Raw genomic sequence first — 23,829 nt, 5'->3', positions numbered from 1 at the left:
TACAGTGTGAACCACCGCACTGGGTCAGCCATATGAGATTGAGCAGTGGAATGAGTAGAAGCTGAGGCTATGTAGACAGAAATAGACAAAGTTAGGAAGACTGAGTGCAGTGGCTCATGTCTGTAATCTCAGCACTTTGGGAGACCAAGGTGGGGGAATCACTTGAGTCCAGGGATTTGAGGCCAACCTCGGCAACATAGTGAGACCTGGCTAATTTTAAAAAGTATTGTTTGTTTTGTTTTGTTTTGTTTTGAGATGGAGTCTTGCGCTGTCACCTGGGCTGGTGCGATCTTGGCTCACTGCAACTTCCACCTCCCGGGTTCAAGGGGTTCTCCTGCATCAGCCTCCCAAGTAGCTGGGATTACAGGTGCCCACCACCACGCCTGGCTAATTTTTTTGTATTTTTAGTAGAGATAGGGTTTCATTATGTTGGTCAGGCTGGTCTTGAACTCCTGACTTTGTGATCCGCCTGCCTTGGCCTCCCAAAGTGCTGGGATTACAGGTGTGAGTCACCGTGCCCGGCCTAAAAAAATATTGTTTTAAATTATCCAGGTGTGGTGGCATACTCCTGTAGTCCCAGCTATGTAGGGGCTGAGGCAGGAGGGTCGCTTGAGCTCAGGAGTTTGAAGCTGCAGTGAGCCATAATCACACCACTGCACTCCAGCCTCAGTGACAGAGTGAGACCCCTTCTCAAATAAATTAATTGAAATAAAAACAAAGTTAGGACATTTTGGGCAGAGGAGCAGCATGAGCAAAGACAAGGAGACACGAAAAAGTGAGGTGTGTTTGGGGACTTAAGCTAATCAGAGTGGCTGGAGACTTGAGCGTGTAAGAGGAAGGAAAAATGAAGACAGTGGTGAAAATGGAGATGCTGAAGTGAACAGCCTTGAATGCAAAGGACAAAAGAGAAGAAAACTGCTATTTCTGGAGTGCCTCCTATGTCGTAGGAGTTTTTGCATACATTATCTCACTTAAGCCGGGTGTGTAAGGTAAGCGTTCTTTTTTTTTTCAGAGACAGGTTCTCACTTTGTTACCTAGGCTAGAGTGCAGTGGTACAATCATCGCTCACTGCAGCCCTGAGCTTGTGGGCTTAAGTGATGCTCCTACCGCAGCCTCCTGAATAACTGGGATTACAGCTTGAGCCACCACACCTGGCCAATGTAAGCATTCTTATTCTCATTTATTCCACTGAAGAAATAGCTGTTCAGAGAAGTTAAATAATTTACCGAGGATCACACATCTTTTTTTTGAGACAGAGTCTCACTCTGTCGCCCAGGCTGGAGTGCAGTGGCTCGATCTTGGCTCACTGCAAGCTCCGCCTCCTGGGTTCACGCCATTCTCCTGCCTCAGCCTCCCAAGTAGCTGGGACTACAGGAGCACGTCACCACACCCAGCTAATTTTTTTGTATTTTTAGTAGAGATGGGGTTTTACTGTGTTAGCTACGATGGTCTCTATCTCCTGACCTCGTGATTTGCCCACCTCAGCCTCCCAAAATGCCGGGATTACAGGTGTAAGCCACCGTGCCCGGCCCATCTTTTTTTTTTTTTTTTTTTTTTTTGAGATGGAGTCTTGCTTTGTTGCCAGGCTGGAGTGCAGTAGCGCCATCTCGCCTCACTGCAAGTTCAGCCTCCCGGGTTCACGCCATTCTCCTGTCTCAGCCTCCTGAGTAGCTGGGATTACAGGCATGAACCACCATGCCCAGTTAATTTTTGTATTTTTAGTAGAGATGAGGTTTCATGATATTGGCCAAGATGGTCTCGATCTCTTGACCTCATGATCTGCCCACCTCGGTCTCCCAAAGTGCTGGGATTATAGGCGTGAGCCACTGCGCCCGGCCCATCTTTTTTTTTTGAGACAGAGTCTTGCTTTGTCACCAGGCTGGAGTGCAGTGGTGCCATCTTGCCTCACTGCAATCTCGGCCTCCTGGGTTCAAGTGGTTCTCCTGTCTCAGCCTCTGGAGTAGCTGGGACTACAGGCATGTACCACCATGCCCAGCTAATTTTTGTATTTTTAGTAGAGATGAGGTTTCATGATGTTGGCCAAGATGGTCTCGATCTCTTGACCTCACGATCTGTCTGCCTTGGCCTTCCAAAGTGCTGGGATTATAGGCATGAGCCACCGTGCCCGGCCTAGGATCACATATCTTGTAAGCAATAGGATTTCAATCTCCTGCTCACACAAGCGGATCTGGGTACGTCCCCTGCCAGGTGGTGACATCAAGTGGGGAAAACAGAGTGAGGATCACTTTTATCCAGCGCCGCAGTGTCAGATGCATTAGCCTAAGCAGAGAAAGGGTATTCAAAACCCAAAACTGAATGCAACCAGAAAATAGCTGAATAACTAAAGGCTCCATCCAGAAATCATGTTGTGAGAGTCAAGAGGGGTTAGTCTACAGAGCCAAAACTCCACCCAGTAATTGGTCCAAAAGCCAAGTTAATCATAAGCAGTGGAGCTTAATCAAGGAAAGGGTGGAGGGAGGCCAGGGAAGTTCAGAAGTGGGCAAGCTCTCAGCTAAGTCTCAAGCCTCTAGTCCAGCTCACACACAAGTCCTGGGATGGGGAAGAGTTAAGGAGGTAAATTTTGTTGAGTTGGAGCACTAAACAATTGGGTCCTCTAGACGATAACATGCTTGGAAATGTTTTGTGGAAAGACTCTTCTGGTATCTCTGTAAAGAAGGGTCTCCGGGTTTCAGATAACAGCACCTCTCAATCTGGATCTTATATAGAGAGTAAAGACAGCTTGGGCTCAGTTCACAGACTCAACTGCCCTCTGCAGAGTGGACCATGGATAGGACTCTGGCTTGGTCCTTGGCCTTGTGGAACTACACTTGATGTGTATCCTACAGGAAAAACAACAACAACAGAAAAAGATTAAGACTCCCATAGAGGAACACTAAGCACAGACATGGTCTATCCAGGATACTCAAGGAAGCAGGAGCTGTCAGGCAATCCAAGCCCGGGCAGGACTTCTCATGGTACAGCACTTCATGAGTCATTATTTCATTTGAGCCTCCCAACCACTCCATGAAGTAGTGGTTAATTATTTCTTTCCTGCCTCGATTTTTTAAAAAAGTAAATGAGGAAACTAAGGCTGGAACAAGGGGAATGATTGCTCAAAACCACTCCGTTGGATGGCCATCAGAACTGGAACTTCAATCCAGGTTTTGTTTTAGGTAAATTCTGTGCCTCTTTCACTATAGGAAAAAAAAAAAAAATGCTAAGGGAAGGCTTCGTGGAGGAGAAGGTGCTTAAAGTGCCCAAGTGGCAGGGCACTAAGTGCCGAAGGGTGACAAGGCCTCTGAGCAAAAGCACAAAGATGCTGCACAGCAAAGCAAGTTAAAGAAACAAAACAGGGTTCCGGGAATGTGCACTCCTTGAGGACAGGAAGAACCCAGATCCTAGAATGGGGCCTGGGACTCAGCAGGCGCTGGCTAACTGAAGAAATGGCTGTCTGGAACACAGATTTTTCTATAGAGGAATAGTAGAGGTGAAGTTGCGAAGTCGGAAGATGGAGAGGCTTTCACACAAGGAAGGCGGTGGAGGAGGAGCGAGGGGGCTCCGGGTGCCTGTGCGGACTTGAGGGGCGAGAGAATCAGCTGGAAGGCGGCTCCAGCAGAGAGAAGAGGAAGGCCAGAAGTAGACCGGGACAGGGGGAGGAAAGGACAGAGTCAAGGAGCATTTAGGAGTTCGGTTCCAGGAGGCCTGGCGACACCCTGACGGGGAGGGGTGACGCGCACCCATTTGCAGGCAGAAAGGCAGGAGCAGGGGGGTGTCCGAGGATGGTGGCTCGGAGGGACCAGGCGTGGGTGGTGCAAGCTCAGCAGTCACTCAAGGGGTGGCATGCCGATGAGGGAGGCGCCTCCCGGACTGGGGGACCGGGAAAGGCATTAGCAACCTGCCAGAACCCGGTTAACAAAGGCGGGACTACAATTCCCGGCATGCTCGGGCTCGGTGGGGTGACGACGGGCGGTGGCTGCGCTGCACCCGACTGGTGGGCGCAGGACCTGGGTCGGCACCGGAGCCTGTCATCCCAGAGCGGTCGGCGGGGGTGCAGACCCGGCGATGCGCCCCTGTGCCCAGCACCCGGGCCGCGCCGGGCTCGCGCCTCCCGCCCCGCGGCCCCGCCCCCTGCCCCACCCCAGCCGGGAGGCTTAGCTGGGGCCGCAGCGCGGCGGCAACATCACTCTTGCCGCCGCTGCTCCGCCCCATCCCCTTCTGTTTTTCTCTCTCATTCTCCAGTGGCGGCGGCAGGGAAGGCGGAGGCAGAGGCAGCAGCAGCAGCCGCGCTGGCTGCAATGAATGATCCCCCAGCTTGCGGGGAGGACTCCAGGTGAGCCTCTGCCCTCGGGAGGCCTGGGACCCCCGGCCGCCCACGACCGGCAGCCCACGCTATGGATCCCTAGAGGAAGGAGGAGAAGACAGCTCGCTGCCCACCCCCATCCCATTTTCCTCTTCCTTTATCTCATTGTTGCCGAAGCTGTTTACGGCAGCGCTCCCTCTGCTCCGGCATGGGGCGGGCTCCGGGCACGGCTGCTCGGCAGGCGCTCCTTCCGCGGCGGCTGGGCGATTCTGCCTAATTCACCTCCCAGCCGGTGCAGAGAGGACCGGAGAGCGGTGGAGGCCCGGACTGCAGCAGCGTTGGGGCCACCTCCCAGCGTCCCCACCCTAGGAGGCTGCATGCGGATTGAAGAGCGGCGCCTGGGGACTGGGCCGGCCCCGCTGATCCCGACCTAGCGAGCAGGACAGCAGGACCGCCCAGGCTGCGGAGGGGCTCGGGGGCAGGAAGGTCAGAGCAGCAAGATGGCCAGTAAGACCAAGGCCAGCGAGGCCCTCAAGGTGGTGGCCCGGTGCCGCCCCCTCAGCAGGAAGGAGGAGGCTGCTGGTCACGAGCAGATCCTTACCATGGACGTGAAACTGGGCCAGGTGACCCTGCGGAACCCCCGCGCTGCCCCGGGGGAGCTGCCCAAGACCTTCACCTTTGACGCTGTGTATGATGCCAGCTCCAAGCAGGCCGACTTGTATGATGAAACCGTGAGGCCCCTGATAGACTCCGTGCTCCAGGGTTTCAATGGCACGGTGTTTGCCTATGGCCAGACGGGCACTGGTAAGACCTATACCATGCAGGGGACCTGGGTGGAGCCCGAGCTGCGCGGGGTCATCCCGAACGCCTTTGAGCACATCTTCACCCACATCTCCCGCTCCCAGAACCAACAGTACCTGGTCCGGGCCTCCTATTTGGAGATCTACCAGGAAGAGATTCGAGACCTGCTCTCCAAGGAGCCGGGCAAGAGGCTAGAGCTGAAAGAGAACCCTGAGACGGGCGTCTACATCAAGGACCTCTCCTCCTTCGTCACCAAGAATGTCAAGGAGATTGAACATGTGATGAACCTGGGGAACCAGACCCGGGCTGTGGGCAGCACCCACATGAATGAGGTCAGCTCCCGCTCCCACGCCATCTTCATCATCACCGTGGAGTGCAGCGAGCGTGGCTCTGATGGCCAGGACCACATCCGAGTGGGCAAGCTCAACCTAGTGGACCTGGCTGGCAGTGAGAGGCAGAACAAGGCAGGCCCCAACACAGCGGGAGGGGCAGCCACACCATCCTCGGGTGGCAGTGGTGGCGGTGGAGGCAGTGGTGGCGGTGGTAGTGGAGAGAGGCCTAAGGAAGCCTCCAAAATCAACCTCTCATTATCTGCCCTGGGCAACGTGATTGCTGCCCTGGCAGGCAACAGGAGCACCCACATTCCCTACCGGGACTCCAAGCTGACCCGGCTGCTCCAGGACTCCCTAGGGGGAAATGCCAAGACCATCATGGTAGCCACACTGGGGCCAGCTTCTCACAGCTACGATGAGAGCCTCTCCACCCTGCGCTTTGCCAACCGAGCCAAGAACATCAAGAACAAGCCCCGGGTGAATGAGGACCCGAAGGACACGCTGCTGCGGGAATTCCAAGAGGAGATCGCCCGCCTGAAAGCCCAGCTGGAGAAGAGGGGGATGCTGGGGAAGCGGCCCCGGAGGAAGAGCAGCCGCAGGAAGAAGGCCGTGTCTGCCCCGCCTGGGTACCCTGAGGGCCCGGTGATTGAGGCCTGGGTGGCAGAAGAGGAGGATGACAACATCAACAACAACCGCCCGCCCCAGCCCATCCTGGAGTCAGCCTTGGAGAAGAACATGGAGAATTACCTGCAGGAACAGAAGGAGCGGCTGGAGGAGGAGAAGGCAGCCATCCAGGATGACCGCAGCCTGGTGAGCGAGGAGAAGCAGAAGCTGCTGGAGGAGAAGGAGAAGATGCTGGAGGACCTGCGGCGGGAACAGCAGGCCACAGAGCTGCTTGCGGCCAAGTACAAGGTAAGGGCCCCAGAAGAGCCGGGCACTTGAGAAGTCCCCACAGGGGATCCTGGAAGGGAGGTTCTTCTTTGAGAGTCTGTGACCTGGCCTGAAGCGGAGGTCCTCCCTCAGCACCACACACTGCTCTCCTGCCAAATGTGCCCCCAGAGCAGCCAGGCAAATTGCTCTGATACCGGACTGCCGGGCACATGCACAGGCACACACATACACACGCGCGTGCACACACACATGAAGCAAAGTGGTCAGGCGGTCTCTCAAGCCAGTGAGCTTGGGGTGGTCTGACCTGCTGTGGTCATTTCCTGCCGGTGGCCTCAGGATCAGTCAGGTCTGTGGGATGGCCAGGCAGCCTCTCGTGAATGTGGATTCTCGTTCCTTCACAGCCTCCTCCCCTGAGGCTTCCTCCCTCTGCAGCATCTTCAAACCTCAAATCGTTTTAATAATACCATTTGGTTAGTACTTCAGTTTACAAAATGCTCCACATACATGATCCATACATGATCTCATTTGATCCTTTGGCCATCCAGGGTCACAGTTCTGAAATCCCCATTTCAGAGGTGAGGAATTAAAGCTCAGAGAAGTGACATGACCAAGGTTCCATCCTATGAAGTGGCAGAGCTGAGCCCGTGGACCTCATGCTGTTTCAGTTCTTAGCTGGGCAAAGTGGGACCATGAACAGATTCTGCTCCCTGGGAAAATGGTCCCCTGGGGCTTACAGTGCAGGGGCCATTGCTTGCTATCATTAGGAAGGCGATTTGGAGGTTATGCAGGAGGTGGGGTGGAAAAAGCACCAAACTCTATACCAGAGAGCAAGAGACTGGCCTAGCTATTTTACAGCTCATTGAGTGACTCATTGTAAGTTGCTTCTCTCTTTTCTCAGGTCTCAGTTTACCTTTCTGTAAAATAGAGCGTTGGCCTGGATGATCTCTGAGGCTCTACCTATCTGACAATTCTATGGCCTATATTAATCTGAGCAGCAAACCAACCAACCCCCACCCCGAGGCCTCATCACAGTTAATATCCAATTCCCCATAAGCCTGAGAGATGTCAGAACCTCAGCATCCTTCCTGAGCTGTTTCCTACCCCCCAGGACCTTCCAGGGCCTGATGGGGCTAACTACAGAGGCCCCTGCCTGTCCAGTCATAGACCTATTAAATTTCATTGCTGGGATGCCACAACTCAATGTTCCAGGCATTTCCAGGCCCCTGGAGCCTTCAACACTAGGGGTTGAAGGAAGGACACAGGAAGCCATGAGCTTGCTGGGAAGAGCAAAACATTGTCATTTCTTATTCCTTCTCAGGAATGTGGGCTGGGGAGCAGGGGGGCCCAGCCTACAGCCACTGAGACAGTGACAGATGAGCTGTATGCCATTGTCTGTTTTGGGAATGCGTGACTGCAGCAGGGGCTCTGGCCTTACATATTTAATATTTAATTCACTTCTTTGAGCCCAGCAAGAGTTATGCTGAGCTGTTTCCTCAAGGAAAGGATCAGGGGCCTGGAACCTTTAGGGACATCCTGACAGAAGCAAGATATTAGAGGCAGGGCCGTTAGGTTGAGCCCTCCCTAGGAGGGAGGGAATCCCATGTTTGCTTACCTGGTCAGTTTGCCATTGATTTTGCTAAGAAATCCCTGAAAGCTGGGAGGCAGCAAAGGCTAAGAAGGGAGGAAAATGCAGTAACACACTTTGGCTGCTTGAGGGATGGGGTGAAGGTTTCCATAGTTGGGAACTGACCGGTTTCCCTCAGTGGGATCCTTGGATCTAAGGCAGTGTGGGGCACAGATGATAGAACAGTCAAGAGATCACGGCGGCCAACACCAGAATTCTTGCACCAGAGGTGTAGCCCACAAAATATCACAGTCTTAGAGTTGGCAGGAGCTTTGGAAAACTGAGGTCTGGACTTGCCCAGGGCCACACAGGTGAGTTGAGGAGAGCCTAGCTCCCATATATGGAAGAGCCCAGCCTCTTTCCATTGCTTGAGTCCTAATGTTACCTGTGCTAGTTGATAATCAGAGGAATTCATTTTTATATAACACTTTGACATCTTAATCTCATTCGATCCTCCCAACAACCCCAAGGGGTGGGTACTATTATTTCCATTCAACAGTTATGAAAACTAAGGCTGGGGAGGTGGAGTGAGTGTCTTATCAGCTCGTGACCCTGGGTGATAGGCAGCAGAGCCAGGACTGGAACCCAGGTCTTCTGATGCCCCCAGCCCTGTGCTCTTTCCAAGGCATCTCAGATTCCTCCATGTTTGCTCACTGTGTGACTCAGGGCAACGGCCTTTGCCTCTCCAGCCCTTGGGCTTCCATTCACCTAATGAGGAGGAGAAGCCTGACCTTGCTTCCTGGGGAGTGGATGAAACAGTCATGTACCAGGTGTTCAGATGGAAGCAAAGGGGGAGGAGTGCCTGGGAAATTCCACGACAGGAAAGATTCCATATCCTGTGACTTCTCATCACACTCAGCCTAGGACAATCAGCAGCCAGCAACCCAGAATGGAACCTAGACAGAGGACCCAAGTTCCCCATAGCCCCAAGGCACCACCTGGTCCGGTGTTGGATGTTTCTAGGCTGGTGGAATCATTGAGGGTTCTTGAGGAATCTACAGGGTAAAGAGGGGAGGAGCATGTTAGAGCTATACCAATCCCAGTCCTGCCTATTCCCCAGGGTTGTGCCGAGGATTAAATGAGATCATTAGCATGAGGGCATTTGAAATAAGTTGAAAGCAGCAAATACATGGAGGGCATTAGCAGCCACGGGGTGGCTTCTGTCCACCAAGCTGGGGTCCAGTGATCTCCAGGACAGACACCTTTGTTGTTAGTTTGACTTCTTCTTTACCCTGCCATCCCGGCTGCCTTGCCATAACCCTGCAGCTGCTGGGAGCAGAGCCAGGCGGGAGAGGTCTAGGAGATTTCACAAGGCACGCTCCCCAACTGCAGCTCACTCCTGTCACCACTTTCTGAGTTATGGCATCAACTCCACTTCTTCCCCCACCAGCTCCCATTCCCTTCTTCCAGTTCATGCCACCCTCTGGGGGCAGCTAAGCGGTAGTTGATGCGACCCAGTGCCCTCATTCACTCTCTCTGACTCATCTCATAGTCTGTCTCGCCAGCTCTCCCTGCCTGCCACCTCCCAGGCTCCCTGTTCTCTTTGTTCTCCCCTCACTGTGCACAAACACCATGCCTATCTCCTTGGAATCTCCTTTCATGTTTACTGTGGGCCTTAGGGGATGTTCGGGTGTGCAAATATGTGAGAGTTTGTGATTGTGATCAGCGCCCTGTTTATCAGTAATCATTAGCAATTTATACTTATGTAGTGTCTAGGGGAGGGAGGGTGTGGGCGGGGAATGCTGGTGGGGACTTGATAACATACTAGGCCTGTGAGGTAGGAGGCATAGGTAACATCACAGGCCCACAATGCACAGTGAAAACCTTGAATATTTGGTACTGCGCAGTGAAAACCCAGATGTTTGTGCTCAGTGTCCATACTGCAATGAGGACAGGTGAACACATGTAGATTGGTTGGGAGAAGACCCACTTTACTCAAATGTAATCATGCAAGACAATTTTTAAATGACTGCTTTAATTTTGAAATTGAACTTTTTTTTGAGATAGAGTTTCGTTCTTGTTGCTCAGGCTGGAGTGCAATGGCATGATCTCGGCTCACTGCAACCTCTGCCTCCCAGATGCAAGCAATTCTCCTGCCTCACCCTCCCTAGTAGCTGGGATTAGGTGCCCGCCACCATGCCTAGCTAATGTTTTGTATTTTTTGTAGAGACAGGGTTTCACTATGTTGGCCAGGCTGGTCTCGATCTCCTGACCTCATGGTTTCCCTGCCTTGGCCTTCCAAAGTGCTGGGATTACAGGTGTGAGCCACTGTGTCTGGCTTAAAGTTGATTTTTTTGAGGAGTTGGACTAGATGATTCCTAAAACTTTGATTTTAGCTACTTAAAGAGAAAAAAGAGTGTTGGTGTACAGATGATACAGAATGCAGGCACAAATTGAAGACAAGTAGAAACAACAGCATCAGATGTGATCCCCAATAAGTAGGTCTGGAGGGAGAAGAGCTGGGGGTCTTGGCTGGAGCCCACTCTCTCTGTGGTGAATGTAGAAAAGAGAACCTGCAGAAGCAGCCCCAGAAGCCAGAGGGATGCGGTCATGAGGAGGAATGCGGACTGTGTTGAAATTGTATTGTCCCTTTCGAGGGTCCCACTTTCTCCCACCCCTCAGCAGGGGGATTAACCTTCAATGCAAGAGAGAATGTTTCAAGCCTGAGCAACAACAGTAACAGCAATAATAATGACATTTACTGAGCACTTGCTTTGTGCCAAGTACTATACTGTATACAGATTATCTTGTTTCATCCACACGAGCACCCTCCAAGAAAGGTGCCGTCCTTGTTCTCCTTTTATAGATGAAAAAACGGAGCTCCACTGAGGTGAAATAACTCACCCAAGGCCACATGGTTGGTATAGTAAAACTATGTAAACCCAGCTGGATTTGACACAAAATCTGATGCTCTTTTAGTCTTAAAATAATTAGGAATATCAGGTTGTGAACTGGTTCCTGAGGAGATGCTGAAAAATGAGGAGTAGGCTGGGCATGGTGGCTGACACCTGTAATCTCAGCACTTCGGGAAGCCAAGGTGGGTAGATTCCTTGAGCCCAGGAGTTCCAGACCACCCTGGACAACATGGAGAAACTCTGTCTTGACAAAAAATACAAAAAATTAACCAGGCATGGTGGTGTGCCCCTGTAGTCCCCACTACTCAGGAGGCCGAAGTGGGAGGATCACTTGAGCCCAGGAGGTTGAGGCTGCAATGAGCCTTGATTGCACCATTGCACTCCAGCCTGTGTGACACACTGGAACCCTGTCTCAAAAAGGAAAGAAAAGAAAACTGATAGGAGCTGTTGTAGATGTGTCACATTTGAGGTGACAGAGTCCAGTGGGCAGCTGGAGATGGGCCAGTGGAGTTTAGAAGCAAGCCCTATGGCCGGGCGTGGTGGCTCACGCCTGTAATCCCAGCTACTTGGGAGGCTGAGGCAGAAGAATCGCTTGAACCCGGGAGGTGAAGGTTGCGGTGAGCCGAGATCACGCCATTGCACTCCAGCCTGGGTAACAAGAGTGAAACTCCATCTAAAAAAAAAAAAAAAAAAAAAAAGAAGCAAGTCCTAGACTGGAAATGGAGATTAGGTATCATCTTTTTTTTTTTTTTGAGATGGAGTCACCAGGCTGGAGTGGAATGGTGTGATCTTGGCTCACCACAACCTCTGCCTCCCAGGTTCAACCGATTCTCCTGCCTCAGCCTCCCTAGTAGCTGGGATTATAGGCATGCACCACCATGCCCAGCTAATTTCATATTTTTAGTATAGATGGGGTTTCTCCATGTTGGTCAGGCTGGTCTCGAACTCCCAACCTCAGGTGATCCACCCGCCTTAGCCTCCCAAAGTGCTGGGATTACAGGCATGAGCCATCGCCCCCAGCCCCGCCCCTATTTGTGATACTCTCCCCCTCTGTGTAAATGACTCCCAGGTCGAGGTCTCCTCTCTGGTCTCTCTGCTGGCCTTATGTGAAGTGCTGTGTTCAGGGCATGGGCATCAGAGTCAGCCAGGTCTGGATTTAGTGACTTACCAGTTCTGAGACCTCTGAGTACCAGTTTCCTTAGCTATAAAATGGGATAGTAACAGTATCTTTGTTACAGTGCTATTGAAAGAATTAAACAAGGGCCGGGCACAGTGGCCTATGCCTGTAATCCCAGCACTTTGGGAGACTGAGGCAGGAGGATCACTTGAGCCCAGGAATTCAAGACAAGTCTGGGCAACATAGCAAGACCTTGTCTCTAGGAAAAACAAGAAAAAGGCCAGGCACTATGGCTCATGCCTGTAATCCCAGCCCTTTGGGAGGCCGAGGTGGGTGGATCACGAGGTCAGGAGATTTGAGACCAGCCTGGACAACATGGTGAAACCCCGTCTCTACTAAAAATACAAAAATTTGGTGGGCTTGGTGGTGCATGCCTGTAGTCCCAGATGCTCAGGAGGCTGAGGCAGGAGAATCGCTTGAACCCGGGAGGCAGAGGTTGCAGTGAGCTGAGATCACACCACTGCACTCCAGCCTGGCGACAGAGTGAGACTGTGTCTCAAAAAAAAAAAAAAAAAAAAGAATTAAGATAACAGAAAGCACTTTGTACAGTTTCTGGCACACAAGTGTTAAGTAAATAATTATTATTGCTATGTCAAACCTCCTAATAGATGTTTTCACTTGGCCACCTTCCTGATATGTTAAACACATCACATTTTAGCTTGGCATTCAAGGCCCTTCAGAGTCTGACTGCAATGCATCTCTTCTATCTTACCTGCCCAAGCCAGTTATTCCAATAGGAAAACCCTGCAGCCAGCTGTTCTACCCCCTTCCTTTGAAACCAACATGGGCCTCCCTATCCTTCTGCTGATTGCGCTGTTTTTGTGTCCTAGATTGTTCCTGGTAACTAGGGAGTAGGAATTATGGAAGCAGGTTAAGCTTAATTTAAATATCTTTTTAACAGTTAAAATTGGGCTGTTTCAAGAAGAAATAGGTGGCCCTGATGGTGGTGATGGTTTCACGGTTGTATACCTGTGCCCAAATTCACTGAGTTGTATACATTAAATATGTACAGGCTTTTTTTTTTTTTTTTTTTTTTGAGACCAAGTCTTACTCTGTCGCCCATGCTGGAGTATAGTGGGACGATCTTAGCTCACTGCAACCTCTGCCTCCTGGGTTCAAGCAATTATCCTGCCTCAGCCTCTCCAGTAGCTGGGATTACAGGTGCATGCCATCACACCTGGCTAATTTTTGTATTTTTAGTAGAGATGGGATTTCACCATGTTGTCCAGGCTGGTCTCGAGCTCCTGACCTCAGGTGATCCACCTGCCTTGACCTCCCAAAGTGCTGGGATTACAGGCATGAGCCACTGTGCCCAGCCTAAATATGTACAGCTTTTTACACATCAATCATGCCCCAATAAAGTCATGGGCTCCCATCCCTGGAAGTGTTCAAGGAGAGACAGAATGTCAATGGTGCTCTAAGGGCTTGATGTATCAGAAAAGCCATTGAACCAGATGATCTTCAAAATTCCCTTCTCTTAAAGGCCCTTAATTGTTTAAAATGGTATTTTTTAAACAGCAAAATAGAAAATATTTAGCTTTCTGAAAATTAAGACCAGAAGGTTTAAATTTTAATATAGTATGAATTCAAACAATAATGTAATAGAGGATGTTTTTCAGCTCTCTGTCATAACCAGTTAGAGAAGAGTCAAAGACAATGAGAAGACGAGAAGAGAGAAAGAGAGAGAAAATAGAAAAGCAAGAGAGAAAATAGAAAAGCAAGAGAGAAAAGGAGGGACAATAAAGAGGGGAAAGAGAAACAGGCGAGGAGGGAGAGCAGGTAAATAACGGTGTGGATGACAGGGTTTTTGGGGAGAAGAAACCTTGATTGGGAGAGGAAGTGCTGTAGTGGAGAGAGTTAAATTCTGTGTATCATTCCACTGTCCTGATCTTAATGTTAGTCTTCAAATAGGGCTATCTCCAGTCTCCAGAGACTACCACAAAGCTGATCTGGTTCCATCTGCATGTCCCCAAGGACACCAGCCCCATGCCAGACACTCTGAGATTTGTAGGACTGCGTGATCAGCTCAGTCCTGTATGATCAGACCCTTGAAGGAAGCCTTCGGATAACAAGTGACCCATACTCCAGGCTGGGTGTGGATCCAGGTCACAGTCTGTGACCTCTTAGTGTTGGTGAGAGCAGTGTCTTGTGTTCCTTCTCATCCCTGGTGGGTGTGGTCCGTTAACAGAATTGTTGAGTTCTGGGGGCATTTTGTAACATAAAGATTTGACTAGTGGGAAGTATATGACACTAATGGATTTCCATCTGAGATTCTGGGCTTCAAGTGACATTGAGGCTCAGCAGGCCTTTTGGTCCAGTGTTAGGTTTCTCGTGCTATGTGTTGGCTGGAGGAGGGTGTGATCATACGGCCCTGAGTCATTTCCAGCCTCCGCAGAGCACAAGATTGGATGAAGTGGCTTTGATAATATTCTCATTGTGCTCTGAAGACTAGGAAGAAAGGTCTGGAATTCAGATAGAGAGGGGCACTTTTCTCTGCCAGACCACTGCTCCTGGCCAGTCTGGGGCACCTCTTCTGGAGCTGCTGAACCAGGTGGCATGTTTGAATGAATAAGAAAATGTTTCCCCAGGTGCAGTGGCTCATGCCTGAAATCCCAGTATGTTGGGAGGCTGAGGTGGGAGGATCACTTGAGGCCAGTAGTTTGAGACCAGACTGGGTAACAAAGCCAGACCCCATCTCTACAAAAAAGTAAAAAAAAAAAAAAAAAAAAAAGCTAGGCATGGTAGTGCACATCTGTAGTCCTCGCTACTCAGGAGGCTGACCTGGAAGGATGGCTTGAGCCCAGGAGTTCAAGGTTTCAGTGAGCCTTGATCTTGCCACTGCACTCTAGCCTGGACAACAGAGCAAGACCCCAACTCAAAAAAAGGAAAATAAAACAAAATGGTCTCTCTTTCCACAGTTCCAGCTCTGCAGCTGTAGAGGCTGTACAAGGCACACCCTCATGCTCAGACCTTATAGGACAACCATACTTGCAGTTTGGTATATCTAGAATTTTTAATATCCTGAGAAATTCTTGGGCATTAACTCCACCTCATACTAAAAAATTACTTTCTAGTTGTCTCATGTTCCTCTCAGATATACTCAACAGAAGAGTCCCAGGCCCTGGGATGAGCTATTTCTTTTTTCTTTCTTTCTTTCTTTTTTTTTTTTTTTTTTTTTTGAGATGTAATCTTGCTCTGTCACCAGGCTGGAGTGATCTCAGCTCACTGCAAGCTCTGCCTCCCGGGTTCAAGCGATTCCCCTGCCTCAGCCTCCTGAGTAGCTGGGACTACAGGTGTCCGCCACCATGCCCGGCTAATTTTTTTTTTTTGAGACAGAGTCTTGCTCTATCACCCAAGCTGGAGTGCAGTGGCGTGATCTCAGCTCACTGCAAGCTCTGCCTCCCAGGTTCACGCCATTCTCCTGTCTCAGCCTCCCGAGTAGCTGGGACTACAAGCATCTGCCACCATGCCCGGCCAATTTTTTGTATTTTTAGTAGAGATGGTGTTTCACTGTGTTAGCCAGGATGGTATCGATCTCCTGACCTTGTGATCCACCCACCTCGGCCTCCCAAAGTGCTGGGATTACAGGCGTGAGCCACCGCACCCCGCCGGGCTGAGCTATTTCTATAGCACTAGCTAATGTCAATGCAGGCTTTCTTCTTTCTTCAGGTGGGCCAGCAGAAAGATAACAACAGTGGTGATAATAATGATAGCTACCATTTCTTCCATGCATGCTTAATGCCAACCACTCTGATGTGTTTTTTTGTGTGTGTGCATGTGTGTGTGTGTGAGACAGTTTCACTCTTGTTTCCTAGGCTGGAGTGTGATGGTGCGATCTCGGCTCACTGCAACCTCCACCTCCTGGGTTAAACCGATTCTCCTATCTCAGCCTCCCAAGTAGCTGGGATTACAGGTGCCTACCGCCACACCTGGCTAATTTTTGTATTTTTAGTAGAGATGAGGTTTTGCCAGGTTGACCAGACTGGTGTCAAACTCTGCGATCTCAGGTGATCAGCCTGCCTTGGCCTCCCAAAGTGCTGGGATTACAGGCATGAGCCACCGCACCTGGCCCGATGTTTTCATTATGTGTATCATTTTGCTTCATCCTCACAGTAGCATGAATCTTCATCTGTCCAGTGAGGAAACTGAGGCACATTAAGGAATGAACATTCCAGGGTTGCACACCTAGAAAGTGGTGGGGCCAGAGTTATGAGCCCATGTCTGCCTGACTGCAATGCCAGCTTAGACAGGAAGGATTATGCCAGATCCCTGACTAATAAGCCCCAGTGGGAACTCTTGTCTCCTGAGATATTTAACTCATCTTTGTCCTTCTATATGACGCAAACCCCCATCTTCTAACCTCAGCCCAGCACCATTCGCTCTTGTAATCAACAAATCTTTGGCCGGGTGCAGTGGCTCACACCTGTAATCCCAGCACTTTGGGAGGCCAAGGTGGGCAGATCACTTGAGGCCAGGCATTCAAGACTATCTTGGCCAACATGGCGAAACCCCATCTCTACCAAAAATACAAAAATTAGCTGGGCATGGTGGCATGTGCCTTAGTCCCAGCTACTCCAGAGGCTGAGGCAGGAGAATCACTTGAATCCAGGAGGCAGAGGCTGCAGTGAGCCAAGATCATGCTACTGCACTTGCCTGGGCGATAGAGTGAGACTGTGTCTCAAAAAAAACAAAAGCCCAACAAATCTTTTTAAGTAACCATGGCCAAGGACATAAATCAGTAGATCTAGTTAACTTCATCTTTAAATTCTTTAAATTTCTGGAAGGAATCATAAGAACTCGCAATAATGGTTATTGCTAGATATTTTAATATGGAGGAGAATTTTTATTTTTCACTTTATACCTTTTTATTTTATTTTTCACAATAAGCATATAATACTTTAAAAAATCATCTGGGACTTTATTTTTATTTTTTATTTTTTCGGTAGTTTTGGGGGGAACAGGTGGTTTTTAGTTACATGGATAAGTTCTTTAGTGGTGATTTCTGAGATTTTGGTGCACCCATCACCCACTTTAAAAAAATTAAACAAAAACTAATCTGAATTTTTTAAAGGAAAAAGCGCTTTGTCAGGGTTCTATGGTTTAAAAAAAGATGGGGGGAAATGTAAAATATATATGTTAATGCCTAGTTGGAAGATTTGCTTAAAGGTAATGAATAATTGAGGAAAATCCAGGGTTGATAATAATGCTCAGTTATACTCAGTTATTGGTAATCCTGTGACCTTGGACAAGTCACTTTCCCTCCCATAAGCTGTAAGGAATGACCAATAGATGATTCCTGGCCAGGCGCGGGGGCTCACGCCTGGAATCCCAGCACTTCGGGAGGCCGAGGCAGGCGGATCACAAGGTCAGGAGTTCAAGACCAGCCTGACCAACATGGTGAAACCCCGTCTCTACTAAAAATGCAAAAATTAGCTGGGTGTGGTGGCACACGCCTGTAATTCTAGCTACTCAGGAGGCCCAGGCAGGAGAATCGCTTGAACCCGGAAGGCGGTGGTTGCGGTGAGCCGAGATCACGCCACTCTACTCCAGCCTGGGTGACAGAGCAAGACTCCGTCTCAAAAAAAAAAAAAAAAAGAAAGATGATTCCTTGCTTTCTGTACCATTTGCTGATTCACCTTGGAAGCAGGCCAGGGTTAGAAACCAGCCTGAATGAAGGACAGTGAAGGACAGAGAGGAATGACCCAGCCTTGACTGGGATCCTAGAGGCTGTGTGACCGAGGACCACTAACCTAACCCCTCTGGGCCCTGCACCTCATCTGTAAACTGCTCACACTACACTATCTACATCCTTAGGTTCATCCAGTTCTGACACTGGAACATTCTGTTGTCTGTATTTGCTGAAGAGACACCCTCTAGAAAGCCACAAATAAGCGAGGGAAATAGGGCGGAAAGGTGAAGATAAGCATTGATCTGAGGGGGCTCGTGGTTTTCTCACTAAAGCAAAAGGGCTGATTAGTTTCCTTCCTGCTTTTCTTCAAGGTGAGCTAAAGCACTCTGGGCATCCCTGCCTTGTCCAGTACAAGACTGCAGTCCACCTCACCTCATCCCTTGGCCAATATTTTCCTGATCTCAAATTGTTCTTTCTTCTTAATAAGGAAATTCCTAGCACTTGAACCGTTTGTCATTTTTATTGTGTTTTGAGCCATCCAAGAAGAAGACTCACACTCAGTCTCCTGATCTTTGTCCCCCAGGGCAGGAAATCATTGAAAATAGCATTATTCATCTGAAAATGGTCCTCTTCATCCCCTCCCCATTGTCTCTTTCATTTCTTCTTCCCTTACTGCTGACTCCTCACGATGTACAATCAGGGAGCTGGAAAAGGAGAAACAGGTCTGTGAAGGTAGGGGTGGCTGTATTTTCTAAGAGATGGAAGCGGGGCCTATTGAGATTGTTGTTTTGTTTTTTGCTCTTTGTGGCAAGTGGTGGGTAAAATACCAATCAGATACCAAAACAGCGAGTAACAACTAACATTTGGGCGTACTTTATCACTTACCAAGCACTTTCACACCTACTCTCAAACTCGCTGGTTGTTTTGTTTTATTTCTGTTTTTTGTTTTGTTTTTTGAGACAAGGTCTCACTCTGTCATCTAGGCAGGATTGCAGTGGTACAATCTCAGCTCACTACAGTCTCAACCTCCTGGGCTCGAGGAATCCTTTCACCTCAGCTTCCAAGTAGATGGGATTACAGAGGTGGGACTACAGGCGCACGATACCACGCCTGGCTAATTTTTAAAATAAATTTTTTATAGAGATGGGGTCTCATTATGTTGCCCAGGCTGGTCTTGAACTCCTGGGCTCAAGTAATCTGCCTGCTTCAGCCTCCCAAAGTGCTGGGATTACAGGCGTGAGCCACTGCACCCAGCCCAACTTGCTGTTCTTACCCGAGGCCTGAAAGGTAGCAGGTATTCTCCCCATTTTACAGATGAGGAAGTGCAAGTCCAGAGGGCTGAAGAGCTAGATTTTGTAGCAAAGAGAGTGGCAGAGTGTGTAGCAGGACTGGAGCACCCTGACTCCCACACCCAGCCACTCTTTATGTCATTCCACCATGGAACTTGTGCAGGGACACTTCCCACGAACATTCTTCCAGAGTTTCTAGCCTTTCTCTGGGACTCTAGGATCCTGACAGCCTCCCTGCCAGCACACAGTTAAGAGCTCTAATCCACTTATCTCAAAGACCCCCATAAGAGTCACACAGGCAGAAGCAGCAGCAGCAGAGCCCTGCCTATTTCAGCCAAAAGAGAAAGCAAGGAGGCTCTGAGCTTTCCTGATGGTTCCTGAGTTGGCAAAGGTACAAATACCAAATGTTGCTTCTCTCCAAGGTGCTTTCCTGTCTGAACCTGGAAGAAAGCCATGGAACAGAGAATAGGACATTGGACTTGGAGTTAGGGCAGTAGTGGTCAGATATCACTCTGCCATTTACTGGCTCCAAACCTTGAGCAAATCACTTTGCCTGTCTGGGCCTTAGTTTTCCTTTAGGTCAAATAGGGATCATAACCGTTATCTCATAAGTTTTTGTGAGCATTAAATAGGACAATTAAGGTAAAAAGGAGTTAACCCAGTCAAGGCACATGGCCAGTTGCATCTGAGACTCCTGTCTCCTGCAGAATGTCACAGATAGGTGGCAGTGGCAGGGCAGACCCTGTTTGGCTTATCTGTCCTGGTAAAATCATACTCGATGCTATCTTCCCAGAAGAGTGACTGGCTGGGCCTGGCTGTCTCCTTTCTAGCTTTCCACATCAGTGCTTTATGAGTACTGGGGTCCCCTTTGTCCCCATTCTGGTTTTGCACTCCATTTGCTCTTGGAATAGTTAAAGGTGAGCCTCTGAGTACCCCCAGCTGTGTCTACAAGCTGGCATTGTCCCTGTAGTGACCTGTCTGTTGTCACAGCAGCTGACCTGCCTCTGATACCTGGAATCAGGGCTCTAATCAAATTGGGAAGTTATTTGGAAAGCACATAGTCAATATAAGAGCAGCTAGATAGGTGGGGTGCGGTGGCTCACGCCTGTAATCCCAGCACTTTGGGAGGCTGAGGTGGGCGGATCGCTTAAGGTCAGGAGTTCGAGACCAGCCTGGCTAACACGGTGAAATCCCATCTCTACTAAAAATGCAAAAACTAACTGGGCACGGTGGCAGACGCCTGTAGTTCCAGTTACTTAGGAGGCTGAGGCAGGAGAATGGCTTGAATCTGGGAGGCAGAGGTTGCAGTGAGCCGAGATTATGCACCTGCACTCCAGCCTGGGTGGTAAAATGAGACTCTGTCTCAAAAAAAAAAAAAAAAAAAAAAAAAGAGCAGCAGCTGGACAAAGAGTCCTTAATTAGGAGACTCAGGCTTCAAGGACTCCACCTCTAGGCCTCAGTTTCCCATCTATAAAGCATGGGGGTTGGGGTAGATGATTCCCAAAGTCCCCTTGGTTACCCTGCCCTTCATACCCATCTCTCAAGCATGAGACCATGGTGCCCTGCAGCTCCCAGCCCTGTCTTTTCCACCCCCATAGCCTCTGCTGGCCTTTTAGTTACACTGGCTTGTTTAGAATCAGCAGAACCAAACCCAGTCCTGTCCCCAGGCCCACCCACCTGTAGTCTTTTGCTCTGAAATATTACAAAAGCAGCATTGACTAGAATGGCTGAGAGCTTCAGGGAACTTCTCTTCAGGACTAGGAATTCCACATTCTCACGTCTCCTGCTTGGTATATTCTAGCCTGAATTGGGCTCAGGGATTTCAGGCATCCCTGTCCCTCCCTGCCCTCATAGGTGATGGTTAAGGAAAGGATCTCTAAAAAAATTAGTCGGGTGTGGTGGCTCACACGCCTGTAGTCCTGGCTACTTGGGAGGCTTAGGTGGGAGGATCTCTTGAGTCTGGAACGTCCAGGCTGCAGTGAACTGCTGCACTCCAGCCTGGACAACAGAGCAAGATCCTGTGTCTCAAAGAAAAGAAAAGACAAGGCTCGAGATCTCTGAGAGAAAGGAGGAGATGGCCACTGGTATCCTCAGACAAATGTGGAAATAAAAAAGAAAAGGAAAAAAATCTATTTCTAAACCAAGAAAAGAATCTCATGCGTGACATATTTCCGAGCATGGGAGTGAAGCAGACAACATAGGTTGAGACTGGGGAGAAGGAGGGAGCAGAGACCCTGCACCTGGACTAAGGCCCACCCACAGATTTCATGCCAGAGCCAGCCCCCTCTTCCCAGCACAAGACTGGTCTGTCAGCCAGGCTTGGCTGAGAGTGTGGGTTTGAGCAAGTGGGCTGCAAGACTTGGCCAGTGACTGATAAGGCAAATTTAGTTGTCATTCAGACCACGTCTGTGCTCGGTCCTGGCAGGGCTGGCAGAGAAACACAGGGGCATTGGGCAGATGGGTGGAGTGACAGTGGCCAGTTAGTTATCGTCCAGGATTCTCTTCATGGAGCCCAGAGCCCAGCCCGCAGGAGAGATTGTGAAGCAGAGTTCTAGGTCCACAGAGGAGATCCAACACGGAAAAAGATGAGCAGAAACCAGCCCAGGAGCTGGTCTGGAGACTCCTGTAATGGGGAAGAGGAAGGAAGGAGGGCTGGGACTTGGGGACTCAGCAGTCTTGCTTGGCTAATACATCAGACCCCAGGCCTGACTGGCAGCTCAAATTATGCCTGATAGTGTCCAGGTGGCTTCAAGAACAGGGTGAGGTGGTAGCCTTTGAGTGAGGAGGACTCGGGCCTAGGTGTGGGTAGCTGGGGAGGGTGGGGTCTGAATAACAAAGAATTTCGTTTTGAATCTGAGGTCCATCTCTTCACTTGAAAATCACCAAAAAAATTAGCCGGGCATGCTGGCACATGCCTGTAGTTCCAGCTACTCAGAAGGCTGAGGTGGGAAGATCTCTTGAGCCTGGGAGCTGCAGCTGCAGCGAACTCGGATCATGCCACTGCATTCCAGCCTGGGCAACAGAGCAAGACCCTGTCTCTAATGGAAAAAGAAAAATCACCAAAAAGATTTTAAAAACACAATATAGAGTATGTTGGGAGAGGAAAGCTCAGGCCTCCACAAGACCACCTTAAAAGTATGGAGAATATAAAATGAATGCAGAGGCTCGATTTTGTATCTATTATTATAACAAATGTTTATTTTTATTTTATTTTATTTATTTTATTTTTAAGATAGAGTCTTGCTCCGTGGCCCAGGCTGAAGTACAGCGGTACGATCTCGGCGCACTGCAACCTCCGGCGATTCTTGTGCCTCAGCCTGCCGAGTAGCTGGGATTACAGGTGCGTGCCACCATGCCCAGCTAATTTCTGTATTTTTAGTAGAGATGAGATTTTGCCCTGTTGGCTAGGCTAGTCTCGAACTCCTGGCCTCAAACAATCCGCCTGCCTCGGTCTCTGAAAGTGTTGGGATTACAGGTATGAGCCACTGTGCCTAGCTATAACAAATTTTAAAAATAATAATACTTCATGGCTGGGTGCAGTGGCTCACGCCTATAATCCCAGCACTTTGGGAGGCTGAGGCGGGCGATCACGAGGTCAGGAGATTGAGACCATCCTGGCTAACACGGTGAAACCCTGTCTCCACTAAAAAAATACAAAAAAATTAGCTGGGCGTGGTGGCGGGCGCCTATAGTCCCAGCTACTCTGGAGGCTGAGGCAGGAGAATGGCGTGAACCTGGGAGGTGGAGCTTGCAGTGAGCCGAGATTGCGCCACTGCACTCCAGTCTGGGTGACAGAGCAAGACTTCGTCTCAAAATAAATAAATAAATAAAAATAAAAATAAAATAATAATAATACTTCATGTGGACCCAGGCGTGGTGGCTCACACCTGTAATCCCAGCACTTTGGGAGGCTAAGGTGGACAGATCACAAGGTCACAGGTTCGAGACCAGCCTGGCCAACATGGTGAAACCCTGTCTCTACTAAAAATACAAAAGTTAGCCAGGTGTGGTAGTACATGTCTGTAATCCCAGCTACTCAGGAGGCTGAGACAGGATAATTGCTTGAACCCAGGAGGCCGAGGTTGCAGTGAGCCAAGATCGCACCACTGCACTCCAGCCTGGGCAACGAAGTGAGACTCTGTCTCAAATAATAATAATAATAATAATAATAGTACTTTATGCCTATGGTGCTGTAATAAAAATGGTTCCATTATTTACTGCTGGCAGTAGTTTAAGTCATTAGAATGATAACTGACAATATGTTTCAAGATACACAAAATGTTTATAACCCTTTGTCCTCTTCTGAAATTTCTTTCTAAGAAAGTTACCTGGCCGGCCGCGGTGGCTCAAGCCTGTAATCCCAGCACTTTGGGAGGCTGAGACGGGTGGATCACGAGGTCAGGAGATCGAGACCATCCTGGCTAACATGGTGAAACCCCGTCTCTAATAAAAAATACAAAAAACTAGCCAAGCGAGGTGGCGGGTGCCTGTAGTCCCATCTACTCGGGAGGCTGAGGCAGGAGAATGGCGTGAACCTGGGAAGCGGAGCTTGCAGTGAGCTGAGATCCGGCCACTGCACTCCAGCCTGGGCGACAGAGCGAGACTCCGTCTCAAAAAAAAAAAAAAAGGAAGTTACCTAAAAAAGCAAAAAATTAGGCTGGGAGTGGTGGCTCACAAGCACTTTGAGAGGCCGAGGCAGGTGGATCCCTTGAGTCCAGCAGTTCAAGACCAGCCTGGGCAGCATGGGAAAACCCTGTCTCTACAATAAAATATAAAAATTAGCCAGGCATGGTGGCGGGTGCCTGTGGTCCCGACTACTCAGGAGGCTGAGGCAGGAGAATCATTTGAACCTGGGAGGCGGGAGGTTTCAGTGAGCTGAGACCACTGCACTCCAGCCTGGGTGACAGAGTGAGACTGTGTCTCAAAAAAAA

The 23,829-nt window shown here is 49.6% G+C and overlaps 1 protein-coding gene across 1 annotated transcript in view; it reads left to right on the top strand.

The window, feature by feature from the left end:
- Positions 1-4,217: 4,217 nt before the first annotated feature.
- The window catches only part of KIF3C (kinesin family member 3C), a 55,948-nt gene continuing 36,336 nt past the window's right edge, over positions 4,218-23,829 (top strand). Inside the window, exon 1 of the mRNA XM_023229991.3 lies at positions 4,218-6,345. Coding sequence (XP_023085759.1) covers positions 4,801-6,345 — 1,545 coding nt within the window. The 5' untranslated portion in view covers positions 4,218-4,800. The remainder of the gene's footprint in view (positions 6,346-23,829) is intronic.

This window comes from Piliocolobus tephrosceles, chromosome 15, assembly GCF_002776525.5.
Source record: "Piliocolobus tephrosceles isolate RC106 chromosome 15, ASM277652v3, whole genome shotgun sequence".
NCBI lineage: Eukaryota > Metazoa > Chordata > Mammalia > Primates > Cercopithecidae > Piliocolobus > Piliocolobus tephrosceles.
This window is presented reverse-complemented; position numbering and strand designations above follow the sequence as displayed.